This window comes from Procambarus clarkii, chromosome 6 (assembly GCF_040958095.1).
Source record: "Procambarus clarkii isolate CNS0578487 chromosome 6, FALCON_Pclarkii_2.0, whole genome shotgun sequence".
Lineage (NCBI taxonomy): Eukaryota > Metazoa > Arthropoda > Malacostraca > Decapoda > Cambaridae > Procambarus > Procambarus clarkii.
In genome coordinates, this window is record NC_091155.1 from 32,874,380 (window position 1) to 32,889,326 (window position 14,947).

Consider the following 14,947-nt stretch of genomic DNA (forward strand, 5'->3'; position numbering starts at 1 on the left):
AGTTTGCGGGGGGGGGGTGAGTAAAGAGGAGGGTAGGGGAGGTCACCCATGCACCGCCCGGTACCCCCCTCCAGAAGGATGGGGTATATCCCCCCTCCTCTTAGGGAAGAGGGGGGGATGGGTGGAAAGGTGGGTAGAGAATAGGAGTAGAATGGGAGGTGGAGATAGAAACTATCCCAGGCACTACCAGGTACCTCTCCTAAAAATACATTTGATATGTATATATAATGAATGATTCTGTTTACGGGTGGGAATAATTCTATCTATTACATCATACATATATGAGGAGCTAATGATGAGTGATGCCAGCCTCATCCTCAGCTGACATGGCTGTGTACTACTACCTCTCTCAACTATTGCATCTATACATGAAGATAATCATACTTCACCGTATGTTTAGTAAATAACAAAATATTAAAACAAATTACCATATATATTTTTTCTATATTTTATCCACTTTCGTTGATGTTATGTATTAATAATAAAGCTATTATTACATTAACAAATAATTGTAATTAAAATGAAAAAGGTTAATCATAAATATGGAGTGTCTAGTCACCCTTGAGAAAGTAGGAGTGTCCGGGAGTGTTGAGTGTGAGCACGAAGGTTGGAGAGGGCAGGAGCTGGAGGACGAGGCTGGCGTCGAACCTGGTGCCCCCCGCCACCACCACAACCACCTCCTGCGCCACACCTCCGCCCACTGCAACCAACCACACCTTATTACACTCCTACTCTCCATTCTCCCAACCATTGAGAGAACAGTTGTAAGATAAAATGGTAAAGAACATATATTTTAACAGAATAATTAATAACAAATGCAAGTTTGTTATGACAATTTGAACTAGTTAATTAAAGAATCGTGATTTTGTGAAAGAGTTATTATGAACAGAGATGTGAAACACAGTAAAATGCCAATAACATGCTGCTCTTAGTATTTTACATATTAAGTTTATAGAAAGTTTTTACTCATTTTTACATGATACATAAGTTTATTAGTACCTAATGTTGTACATGTTTAGTTTGATATAGTACTTAAAATTGATTGTAATTACACAATTCATGTCTTAGTAAGTTTTATTTCTACATAAATTGTAATGATAAGTTTAAAATACGAAAAAAGTTACCCTTGACTACATATTTATTGAAGGAAGAACAATGTTTATTACAGTGAGAATATTATTTGATGTACAAAGAAGTTCTAGAGAGTAAATCTTGATATAAAGTCACGTTAAAGAGTGCAAATGTTAATTAAATTATATCTGAACGTATTATTGCGGTCTTGGGAAGATTCTTTAATGCTCGAAGATGTCACAGAATGTTTCTTTAATGCTCGAAGATGTCACAGAATGTTTCTTTAATGCTCGAAGATGTCACAATGTTTCTTTAATGCACGAAGATGTCACAGAATGTTTCTTTAATGCACGAAGATGTCACAGAATGTTTCTTTAATGCTCGAAGATGTCACAGAATGTTTCTTTAATGCTCGAAGATGTCACAGAATGTTTCTTTAATGCTCGAAGATGTCACAGAATGTTTCTTTAATGATCGAAGATGTCTTAGAAAGTCCAAATGTTAATTAAAATGATCTTGGAACATATTATTATTGTCTTGGAGAGATTAATTAATGAACGAAGATGTCTTAGAAATATACAAATGTTACTTAAAATGATCTTGGAACATATTATTGCTGAGTAAAGATACCGTTGAGAGATTCTTTAATGAATGAAGATGATTAGAGAGTATTATTCTTATGTAAATAAAACACGGAGATAGTCTTTTATGATTGAAGAGTATTTTTTAGGTCTTTGTGAGTATTCATAATGGCTCTGAGATTAACTTTGATGTCATTAATAGTATTCTTAATGGCTTTGAGCGTGTCAATGGAAAATAAAGATAGCATGAGAGTAGCATTTGATGAGTAAAGATGACTCGGAGAGTAACTTTAGTTTAGAAAATATTATGAAGAAATTACCTTTGACTTTTTCGTACTCACCAACGCAAAATGGTAGTTAAAAAAAATGTTGAAAGAAGTTACACTTGAATATTTTCAATTGAGAGAAGTGTTATTTTAGTTAAAAAATGATGAAAAGAAGATGAACGTGAGCATTTTCAGTTGATTGATGAATAATTTTACTTAAGAAACGACAAGAAATGAATGTCTTTGTAAATTTGTTACTTCATAATGAATAGCTTTTGTTTTAAGAACGGTGTTAGTACGAAATCTTAAGTTGATAAGAGATATACATTGACGTAGTTTTCAAAATAAAGCTCAGTGAATAACTAAATAAATACTTTGTAGTAACTTGTTGACTGTCAGTAACGCTGTTGATAATATGTAACAATGATCTACTTACTAAATGTCAGAAACAATTAGTTTAAAGAACGAGGCAAAGAACATGTAAGATAAAAAGATAACAGAACATGCGGGGAACATGAATTGAACTTGCAGAGAACGTGAAAACATAAAAGAATATGCAGACTATACAAAGAATGAACAACCAACTTGTGAAGAACACGTTAAAAACATTGAAAACCTGACAAAGAACACAGAGAACATGAGGGAAATTTGTAAAGAACATGAAAGGGAATGTAAAGAGTACGGAGAAACAGTGGAAAATATGAATTGAACTTGCAGAGAATATGCTGAGAACATGAAGTGAACACACAAATACAGTAAGATTATTGGATAATAGCTGTATTTTGAAATTATGAGGGGGGGGGGATGGGTGAAGTGGGGAAGGGGGGGGGAATGGGTGAGGGAGAGGGGGGGGGGGATGTTTGGGTGGAGTTGGGGAAGGGGTAAGAGAGGGAAATAAGAAGGGGGAGTTGGGGGGTCAGAGGGAGAGGTGGTGCAGGGTAAGTAAGGGAGATAAGAGATAAGAATGCAGTCGGGCATGGGGGGGAAATGAAGGGAGGGGAGATAAGAGGGGGTGTGACCGTGTGAGAATTACTTGGCTGGGTTTATTTACACAGGTGTGATGAGGGTGTGGTTATCTTGAGGTTATCTTGAGATGATTTCGGGGCTTTAGTGTCCCCGCGGCCCGGTCCTCGACTAGGCCTCCACCCCCAGGAAGCAGCCCGTGACAGCTGACTAACTCCCAGGTACCTGGGTAACTCCCAGGGTGTGGTTAGACTCGTGTATATTTTGATAAAGTAAGAGATGAGAGCTACTTACTTGTTCTGGATATTATGTTTGATGAACATTGAACTAAGGCGGAGGTCAGGAGTTGGACCACGGTAATAGCTTTGATCTATTTTACTATGTACGAAATATAGTTATTTTAATTTTCAGGGAAATTGGGTAGATATTAATGAAGATACAAGTGACAATGAAGATAATGACGATACAAGTGACAATGAAGATAATGAAGATACAAGTGACAATGAAGATAATGAAGATACAAGTGACAATGAAGATAATGAAGATACAAGTGACAATGAAGATAATGAAGATACAAGTGACAATGAAGATAATGAAGATACAAGTAAGGTGGAGGAAAGGAGCTGGAACTCGGTAACGTTACTTTGTTTTATTACTATGTCTGAAATAACTATGTTTTAAATCTCGAGGAAATTGATCGGACAGCAGCTTAGGTGTACGAATGACCTAAAGTGGGGACGAGCCAGAGCTCCGTGTTTGCTTTTGATTTATTTTGCTGTATCTAAAATACAGCGCCAAAATAAAATACAAAATAAAATAAATACAAAAAATAAATACAAAAAATACAAAATAAAATACATTATCTAAAATATAATGTATCTAAAATACATTACAATTTAAACCCGCGGGTTTAAATTTTAGAAGACTTGGGTAAATACTAGCAATGTTATGAGAGTGATCTAAGGCGGAGACAAGAGCTGGAGCTCGGTAACTCCATTGCTGCATTTTACTACGTCCGAAATACAGCGATTTTAAATTTCGGGGATTTGGATAGACACTAACAAAGTTGTATGAATGAAGTAAGGCGGAAGACAGGAGTCGGAGCTTGGTTACTGTCTTGATCTGATTTACTGCGTCAGAAAAACAGTGGTTTTAAATTTCAGGGGAATTGGACTGGTGATAATTAACTTGCCGGAGCGAACTAAGGCGGGGACAAGAGCTGGACCTCGATAACTGCTTTGACCATATTTACTCATTCAGAAATACAACGGGTTTTAGTGTCAGGGGAACTGATCGGTTAATATCGAAGTTGTACGAATGAAGTAAGGTGGAGGACGGGAGTTAGAACTCGGTAACTATTTTCTTTTCTTACTGCGTCAGAAATATGGCCGTGTTAAATTGGGCTAAAATTGGGTTAATAGTAGCAAGACTACACTTATAAATGTATAGAGCCAGGTCCAAGAACTAACTTCATATACTGTGAATTACTTTAAAAACGTAAACTTAATTCCATAGAGTATATTTTTCTCCGTAAGAACTCTTTAATACATCAGGTGTAAGTAAAACTGAAAATATTCAGTCTTAAACGTGAGCAGAGTGTATATTTTTTATATAAGAATTCATTAGCAAACTTTTTAATAAAACTATTCTCCAAAAATGAATTCTGAAATATTTTCCTAAAACTGAACTCGGAAGTAATTCCACGTAAAAACCAGGTGGCATCTTAGCGGGAATTAAAAGTCTGACAATTATTCAGTCTTAAACGGGTGGCATCCTGGCATGCAATTTTTGGGTCAGACTTTGGGAGCTTTTTCAGGTCCCAACAACTAACGCGCTAAGATCTTAGCATACAATTAAAACAAAAAAATGTGCTAAGCCTCCAATACCATTACTAGTGATGACAGTTACGGTGCTGCACTATGATGTACTGTAGAAGATATAGTGATGCCAGTTACGGTGCTGCACTTTGATGTACGGTAGAAGATATAGTGATGACAGTTACGGTGCTGCACTATGATGTACTGTAGAAGATATAGTGATGACAGTTACGGTGCTGCACTATGATGTACTGTAGAAGATATAGTGATGACAGTTACGGTGCTGCACTATGATGTACTGTAGAAGATATAGTGATGACAGTTACGGTGCTGCACTATGATGTACTGTAGAAGATATAGTGATGACAGTTACGGTGCTGCACTATGATGTACTGTAGAAGATATAGTAATGACAGTTACGGTGCTGCACTATGATGTACTGTAGAAGATATAGAGATGACAGTTACGGTGCTGCACTATGATGTACTGTAGAAGATATAGTGATGACAGTTACGGTGCTACGCTATGATGTACTGTAGAAGATATAGTGATGACAGTTACGGTGCTACACTATGATGTACGGTAGAAGATATAGTGACAACAATTGCATTGCTATATTATGACTTACTGTTGGGTGTAGAGGAAGTAACAACAACAGGTTCATCAGGATAGAGCATGTGCAGGTTGAGAGAGTAAACATAGGGGGCCAGCCAACCATCCTGGCCAGAAACTGGACCTTGCGACGTGTGGTCCGTCGTGTGGGTGTTGAGACACAGCTGGAGAGTCTTCCCGGGGCCCCAGCACACCTCCGTCACTCTGAATAATAATAATAATAATAATAATAATAATTTTTATTTAGGTAAAGGTACATACATAAAGAGATTTTACAAAGTTTGTTGGCTTTATAGATAGAGCTAGTACATACAATGCCTAAAGCCACTATTACGCAAAGCGTTTCGGGCAGGCCTTGTATATATCTTGTGTTCATAATGTACATCATATATATTGATAGGAAAATCAATTGCAGCTTGGAGGTGACTCGAACCCCTGCATGCAAGCGCTACCACTGTACCACCCTGACGGAATAATATATATCACCTTGGATTTTACTGAATCGACAGGAAGTGTGGAGGCCCCTACTGAAGCCACTCCACGTTTTACCTACCACTCCCCAGCCACTCTGGTGTAGGTAAAGCAGTTTACCCCTCTACACTCCAATATCAAATACAAAGAAATCCCACTAACCGGTTATATAGCAATGGGTAATCATTGATATCCTCATTGGTATATATCACGTTAGTGTAATTATTCCAGCCCGTCCTTCTAAGGTGTCCCAACGTCGAGAAACTGTCGTACTAAAGTGCCCTTACCCTTACCTACCAGAGGACCAGAAACAGAAAACGCGACAGTATGTCAATTTCGTGAGCCGCTGCCATTTTCTAATACAACATTTTTTGCCCTTAGGTAGAGAATACGTCAATATGCGACGCTCTATTAAGAGATTGCCACAACCCCCTTTCACCAGAGGCCCGCTTCCTTCATGACCCAGCAGAAGGAAGAGTAATAAATATTAATTAATTATATTAAGATTATATTAATAATTATAATAATAATTGTTGTATTTAATAATTACAACAATTATTCTCTTCCTTCTGTTGGGTCATGAAGGAAGTAAGTAATTATCAAAAAGAAGGCACCAAACTGGGAAGGCTATGTAGCACCATCAAATGTGCGGAATAATCAGAGGGCGCAAAATATCACCAAGGATGCCAATACGAGAACAAAAATGCATAAGGCGAACGATATCAAAAGTATCCGAGTCACCAAGAATTCTATCGAGGGACAAGTGACCGTGAGGGACGGTCGGAAAACAAGACACACGCTCGTCCCGGAAGTCAGGACATCCAATAAGGATATGCACGACCGTAAGAGGGACAATGCAATGTAGACAATAAGGAGCAGGGCGGGACTACATTAAGTGACCGTGAGTTAAGAGTGTATGGCCAATATGCATCCTCACCAGAGCCATTTCCCATCGCCGGTTATGGTGGCAGGAGGACGGCCATGAGGACCTTGCCTTACCTTGAGGTTACCTTGAGGTGCTTCCGGGGCTTAGTGTCCCCGCGGCCCGGTCGTCGACCAGGCCTCCTGGTTGCTGGACTGATCAACCAGGCTGTTAGACGCGGCTGCTCGCAGCCTGACGTATGAGTCACAGCCTGGTTGATCAGGTATCCTTTGGAGGTGCTTATCCAGTTCTCTCTTGAACACTGTGAGGGGTCGGCCAGTTATGCCCCTTATGTGTAGTGGAAGCGTGTTGAACAGTCTCGGGCCTCTGATGTTGATAGAGTTCTCTCTCAGAGTACCTGTTGAACCTCTGCTTTTCAACGGGGGTATTCTGCACATCCTGCCATGTCTTCTGTTCTCATGTGATGTTATTTCTGTGTGCAGGTTTGGGACCAGCCCCTCAATTATTTTCCACGTGTAAATTATTATGTATCTCTCCCGCCTGCGCTCAAGGGAGTACAGATTTAGGCTCTTTAGTCGGTCCCAGTAATTTAGATGTTTTACTGAGTGGATTCTAGCAGTAAAGGATCTCTGCACGCTCTCCAGGTCAGCAATTTCTCCAGCTTTGAAAGGGGCTGTCATTGTGCAGCAGTACTCCACTCTAGAGAGCACAAGCATTTTGAAAAGTATCATCATCGGTATAGCATCTCTAGTGTGAAAAGTTCTTGTTATCCAACCTGTCATTTTTCTTGCAGTTGTGACGGCTACTTTATTGTGTTCTTTAAAAGTAAGGTCTTCCGACATGAGTACACCCAGATCCTTTACATTGCCTTTTCGTTCTATGTTATGATTTGCCTGAGTTTTGTACGTGGTTTCTGTTTTTATATTTTCAATTTTTCCGTAGCGCATGAGCTGGAACTTATCCTCGTTAAACACCATATTATTTTCTGTAGCCCATAGAAACACCTGATCTACATCTGATTGGAGGTTTGCCGTGTCCTCTATGTTGCCAACTCTCATGAAAATCCTAGTGTCATCTGCAAAGGATGATACAGTGCTATACTCTTAAGAGTATAGCACTATAAACTCTTAAGACACACTACTCTTAAGAGTAGGCAGTTTGTTACCGGTAACAGAGGACCAACAACCCTGCCAACGGGTAAGGGTGGAGGAATGAATAACTTGATAAAAGTCGGAATAAGGAATACCTTTACGGGAGATGGCACAAGAGTGGACAGTTTTCCTGGTGGCAGCATCCGCACGCTCATTTAAAAGAGACACCAATATGGCTGGGAACCCAGCAAAACTCACTGACTTAAATTTACTGGAAATAAGAAACAGCCAATGCTGAATCTCAACAACCACTGGATGGACCGAATTAAAGGATCCGAGAGCCATGAGGGCACTAAGAGAATCAACGACAACTACAAAGGAAGATTGACAATGAGAAAGTAGGAGACGAAGAGCATAGAGAAAAGCATAAAGTTCCACTGTGAAGATGCTAGTCTCCGGAGGTAAGCGACACATATAAGTGCCGTCAGGAAAAACAACAGAGTAGCCAACACCGTCCGCAGACTTAGACCCATCGGTGAAGATGGAAACGGAGCGGGAGTGTGAAGAAAAGTGCTCAAGGAAAAGGCGTTTCTGATTCGAAGGAGGGGTAAAAGCTTTTGTGATGCGAGTTAAGGATGTACAAAACTTCGGAAGGGGGACTCTCCACGGGGGCAAGGAAGGAACAACACGAGGAGATACATTAGAAATACGAACAGAAAGAGAATCTTGTAAGCGAGATAACTGGACAGAAAGAGGGAGGTGGTGAAGAGGAACAGGAACCATAGGAGGGGTAAAAGTTAAAGCATGACAGAGGCGAGAGGAAGGATGTTGCAAGGACCACGCAAGATAGCGAAGACAGTAGCGATCACGGCGGTCCTGGAGAGATAGGAAGCTAGTGTCAACATACAAGCTGAGGACGGAAGTCAAACGAAAGGCACCAGAACTGAGGTGCAACCCAGTATGGTGCAAAGCATCAAGACGGCGAAGAATAGAAGGAGAAACAGACGAGTAAGCAGGGCAACCATAATCGGGTTTAGACAGGACGAGAGAGGAATGTAAAGCAAGGAGAGTGCATCTATCCGCTCCCCAAGAAGTATGGGACAAAACCTTAAGGAGGGGTAAGGGCCTTAGAGCATTCAACTCGCAGGTAGAGCATTTAACTCGCAGGTAAGAGATATGGGCCGACCAAGACAAACGAGTGCCAAAGATTAACCTCAAAAGCTTAGCGGAATCCTTGTACACAAAGGGTTGACCATAAAGTGACAAAGAGGGACGAAGAACGACACGCTTCCAAGTAAAAGTCATAGCACATGTCTTAGACTTAGAGAACCGGAAGCCATGATCAGTGGCCCAAGACGACATGGCATTAATCACAAGTTGAAGCTGCCGTTGAAGGAGAAGCAAAGCGTCACCCTGACAGCAAAGGTAAGATTGTCGACATAGAGAGCGGAGAAGATGCCAGAGGGAAGAGAGAAAAGAAGACCATTGAGGGCAACCAGAAAAAGAGAAGTGCTCAGAACACTATCTTGGAGCACACCCTCATATTGCTGAAAAGAGGCAAAGAGAGTGATATAAAGCCTCACTCGAAAGAAACGACGAGAGAGGAAGCTTTGGAGAAAGAGAGGGAGATTACCATGAAGGCCAAAAGAATGAAGTTGGGACAGAATATGATATTGCCAAGTGGTGTTGTAAGCCTTTTCCAGGTCAAAAAGGACGGCAACAACGGAGGTCTTCGCAGCAAAAGCAGTACGAATATAGACCTCCAAGTTCACCAGGACATCTGTTGTGCTGCGGCACTTGCGAAAATCATATTGAGAAGTGGAGAGGAGGTGACATCAGACGAACAGTAATCATACGTTCAAAGAGTTTGTAGGCACAAAGTATGAGGGCAATAGGGCGAAAATCCTTTATGGATGTCCCTAGAGACCCTGGTTTCCGAACAGGGAAGACAACGGCATCGAGCCAGTCCTCAGGGACTGACGACGACTCCCAGACCCGTTTATACAGACTCAGTAAATACTATGGCGTGCACGGAGGGAGATGGAAGCATCTTATAATGAATGCCATCGGAGCCTGCTGCCGAAGAACCGCAGAGGGCCAGGGCAGACTGAAATTCAGAGAGGGAAGGGATCATTATAAGGAAGTCTATAGGGATCTGCACTCTGAGATGAGTGCAGAAATCTAAAGGATGAGATTCAAGGACAGGTTTATGAAGAAGGAAAGATTGAGAAAGATGAGAACCAGAGTTAACAGAAGAAAAGTGGAAACCCAGTTCAGTCGCGACCTGCAACGGGTCTGCCACAAGAGAGCCACGGAGGTGAACGACCAGCGAGACATTGGGAACAAACTTCCCCGCTATCTTGCAGACACGCTTCCAGATCTGCGGCAGAGGAGTTTCGGACATAATGGTGGAAACATAAGACGTCCAACATTCACACTTAGCCGTACGGATGGCCCTACGGGCCACTGCACTCGCCTTTCGAAACAAAAGATAAGAATCAGCCATCTGCCGGTGGCACTGTCTCTTCCAGGCTGCACGCTTACAGCGGACAGCTCGTTCACAGTCCACATTCCACCAGGGAACGCACTTCCGTGGTCCCAGAGAGGAAGAGCGAGGAATAGAGCGGAGAGCACCATCAAAGATGGTGTCATGAAAAAGGAGGAGGGTGCGAGGGAGAGACAGAATGGAGAGGTTAGAGAGAGCAGCATGGAGGGCAAATAGATTCAAGTCTGCCTTAGCAAACTGCCACCTATGGAAGGAGAGGGAGGGTGAAAAGAGAAAAAGGTAACAAGGATGGGGAAATGGTCACTGCCATGGAGGTCATCAAGAACTCGCCACATGAAATCCAAGTAAACAGACGACGAGCAGAGAGAAAGATCAAGACAAGAAAATGTGCGAGTCCGAGAGTCCAAATGAGTGGGCTCACCAGAATTCAGAAGAGACAGGGAAGAAGAGAGGATGAAAGGTTCGAGAAGCCGACCCCGGGTGTTCATCCGAACATCACCCCAAAGGGTATGTCAACAAATGAAATCACCTAGCAGGAGCACAGGCTTCAGCAAGGAGTCCAGTAGGTATTTAAGATCGGGAAGAGAAAGCGGAACATTTGAGGTGAGATAAATGAAACAAACCGTGTACCATTTACGCACAAAGACACGTGCAGCAGAACATTGGAGAGGCGATGGAAAAAGTAGGGGACGAAGGGAACATCAGAACGAATCAAGAGAGCAGGAGAGGAACGGGCCCCAACAAAAGCCAGGGGGGAAGGAAGATAAGGAATAGCCATGGAAGCAACCAGGATGAGCACCAAGCATCGGCTCCTGGAGACAGACACAAAAGGGCAAAAACTGAGAAATCAGCAACCCGTTCTCGCAAATTCGTAAAGTCAATATTGACTTATTAACTACGTGCATAGGTGATATACTAAACATAATAGATACCCTTAAAAAGATTCATAGAAAACACCGACCTTACCTAACCTTGTTAGTATCTTAAGATAAGCATCTTATTGCTTCGTAATTACAATTATTACTTAACCTATACCTATTATAGGTTAGGTAATAATTGTAATTACGAAGCAATAAGATGCTTATGTTAACATACTAAGTAGGTTAGGTAAGGTTGGTGTTTTCTATGAATCTTTTTAAGGGTATCTATTATGTTAAGTATGTCACCTATGCACATATTTAATAAGTCAATATTGACTTATTAAATTTGCGAGAACGGGTTGGAAATCAGAAGTTAGAGTTCATGGAAATTGGCGTAATATTCGCGAAAATTCCATTGAAGAATAGACATCGACAAGAAGAGAAAGGACAGCAACAGAGGACAATGAAGAAACAAAGGGAAAAAAAGGAACACAGCACGTTAAAGAAGCGCAGGATCAGGATCAGCGAAGTCAGGGTTAGGGGGACATTGGTAAACTGAGTAAAGATGGAGGGAAGGGAGCGGGAGGACCAACCAGAGGCGGGCGAGCAGGGTCCGAAGGAGGAGGAGGAGGGGGGACAACTGAGGATCAAGGACAACAGCAGGAGGGGCAGAAACCAGGGCGTGCACCTCAGCAAGGGCAGCAACTGAGAGGGAAGCTGGGGCCAAAGAAACCTCCATAGCAGGAACAGGGGCGCAACCACCAAAATGGGAGAAGATGGAGCGAGAGGAGGTCGAGGAAGAAAGCGAAGTCTTCTTACTCGCTGGGGAAGAGGAAGGAGTAGAGCCAGGCTTTCGCTTCTGACTCAAAGAGACAGGCGTCCCAGCAACAATGTAATGGGCAACAGATTCAAGCATCTCTATAGGAGAAGCAGAACGAGAGCAAACAACACGATGGCCGCTGGGAGAGTGATGGACCTCAGCCCGCACTGACAGGTGGCACAGAGAGCTAAGAGACGGAGATGGATGAGAAGGAGGATTGGAGGGAGACGAGGAGGAAGGCACAGGAGACAAGACAGACTGGGTAGAAAGAAGGGGAACACCAGACAGAGAACCATGAGGGGGACCCTTCGGGACAGAACTTAAAGGAACAGAGAAGGAGGCGGTGGGCGTGTCTGGGTCTAAGGCCTGGAAACGGTTGTGAGACTGAGGAAGGTGGGAAAGACGAGGAGAAGAAGAGCGCAACACGCGAGCATAAGAGACACCAGAGAAAGGGGGGGAGACGGCGAACTTGGCGCCTCGTCCCAGGAAAAGACAAACGTTCCCGATGCTTCAAGGTGAGGACGGCTGCCTCTAGTTTGTAATGTACACATGCGCGGGAGAAGGTAGGGTTGGCCTCATCGCAATTGAGGCAGTGAACCCGGGGAGAAGTGCACTCCGACTTAGAGTGACCTTCGTCAACACACAAGGGACAGAGAGAGACAGTACTGGAGCACCGGAGGGCACCATGCCAAAACCTCCAGCACTTATTACAGAGCCGAGGAAATGGAATGAACTGGACAGAGCACCTGGCACCACCAAGAGTGACAGAGGGCGGAAGGGTCCTACCATCAAAGGTAATCTTCACAACCTGAAGGGGTTGATGGCGACGACCAAGAGGGGGATAAGTAAACGAGTCTACCTGGAGAACAGAATGGCCCTGGGCTTCGAGGATATGCCGAATATCTTCGTGGCAGTCCTGTAGATTCCTAACACCGGTTGCAACATGGGGTGGGAGGAGAATAGTGCCAACACTGGCATTCAACCGAGCGTTCTTGGAGACCCGAACAGGGGTCTCGCCAAGGCATGATAAGGCGGCCAAGTGGGTGGCTGCATCCTGAGAAGGAGCAGCAACGACACGTGTGGGGTTGAAAGTAACAGAGGCATCTACTGAATCAACGAGGTGCCTATGGATGGAGAAATCGTCAGGTGTAGAATCCAGAAGGAGGAGATCAAAATATTTGGCCCACGAAGCAGGCCCAAACAAGGCCTGGTACGCATCAATATGGGAAGGGATCGAGCAAGTGCGGCCGTGGCATGGACGGCGTTGAGAACCCTCAGAGAGATAGGGGATAAAAGGCATAGTAGTCACAATAAGAGACTGAGCCGTGCCAGGGGACGAGGCGGTCACTACTGGGGGCTTGTAGCTCGACCCAACCACAGAGGGAGGAGAGCCGAGGGGAGTAGTCAGAAGGGTCAAAGGAGGAGCAAGGTCGGGGCCCAATGCAGTGGAGGCAACAGAGCCCGGTCTTCCAACACGGTTCGACTCCGGGGCCATTCTTGGGGTCGTTCTTGCCCTTACTGGGGTGGTTCTTCTCGGACCCCTACCACGGAGATCTACAGGTTTGGAGTTCCTGTGCTTTCTTTTACCAACTTCGAGGTAAACTCTGGAGCTGGAGTCCCTAGGGAAGTTCATTGGTGCCTTCAACCTCGTGGAAAAGGGGGAAGGACCTGCTGCATGCTTGACAGCTTCTTCCCCATATCAACCTACTCGGGCTTTGTGCCCTGGAGAGGCCACTCCAGACCGACAAACAAAGTGCAACTTCATTGTCTCCTGAGACTGATGGATGCCTCTACTATTATTATGAGGACAGGTTGAGTATCTCTGTGTATCAAAATATATATTTCTAATGAACAGGACATATATTGAAGACGTTTCTTACCGGAGGTGCGGTGAGGTGCCGGCCAGGGAGGTGTGACGCTCCTGGTGCCAGAGTCGTCCCGTGAAGAGGTGCGGGAGTCGGAGAGAGACCCGGGTAGCCTCGCCCTGCACACACACACACACACACACACCGTCACTCATCACAACACATACCATCCTCAATGTTGACCAGACCACACACTAGAAATTGAAGGGACGACGACGTTTCGGTCCGTCCTGGACCATTCTCAAGTCGATTGTGATGGGGAGGTAGGGACAGGCATTAAATAGGCAAGAGAGAGCTGAGGAGGAAAGTCAGGTGAAGGGGATAGTAGTAATGAGAACTGCAGCAGGCCTATTGGCCCACACGAGGCAGCTCCTATTATAACCACCGAAGGAGATAGTAATAGGAAAAAGAAGAGGATAGCAAGGGAGCGTAGGAGAAGACAATGAACAGAAAAAGAGAGAAGAGAGAAAGAAAGGGAAAGAGAAAGAAAGAAATAAATGGAAGGGGGAAAGCTTATGTTAAGTCACGTTTGTTAGAAAGATTAGAGCATTTGAGTATATACTGTGAAAGGGAAGAGTCCACAGCAACAAAGCCAGGACTCAAGTTCATGTTGGGTACATTGTTAATAAGAGAGAATGGTCCAGGACGGACCGAAACGTCGTCGTCCCTTCAATTTCTAGTGTGTGGTCTGGTCAACATACTTCAGCCACGTTATTGTGACTCATCGCCTGCACCATCCTCAATCACAATGTTAAGTATAAATTTGTTAATTCTAAGAACTAGTGTTTATGTCTAGTTTTCATTCTTAACTTTATCGAAGATCAAGATGCTTTCGTTAGTCATTAAATTATTATTAATTAGTAATTATTATCTATTTCTTTAATTATTCATCAAAAGGAAGAGTACAAGATAAGGTAAGATAAGTACAAGACAAATAAGCTCTCACTCTAAATTAATAATGAAAAAACAAGTCACAAAATATATGATGAAGACTTGTCTGGTGTTTGACCTCATACTCGTAGGAGGCGCTGATGGGAACATCCAGTGAGCACAGAAACTGGCTCTCGATAGGTGCTGGCTGCTGGTCGCCAACCTCAACAGTCGTCTCGACCGACAGTCCTCCGCTGCAACAGGAATAAAA

General features: G+C 43.3%; 1 protein-coding gene across 2 annotated transcripts in view; it reads right to left on the bottom strand.

Moving 5' to 3' along the window:
- LOC123753944 (uncharacterized) overlaps positions 1–14,947 on the bottom strand; it is a 260,619-nt gene that overhangs the window by 171,657 nt on the left and 74,015 nt on the right. For both annotated transcript variants that reach the window (XM_069308142.1, XM_069308152.1), the window contains 4 exons: positions 14,816–14,930; positions 13,822–13,925; positions 5,327–5,514; positions 560–700 (listed from right to left, as the gene is read on the bottom strand). In XM_069308142.1, the coding sequence (XP_069164243.1) occupies positions 560–700; positions 5,327–5,514; positions 13,822–13,925; positions 14,816–14,930 (548 nt within the window). The remainder of the gene's footprint in view (positions 1–559; positions 701–5,326; positions 5,515–13,821; positions 13,926–14,815; positions 14,931–14,947) is intronic.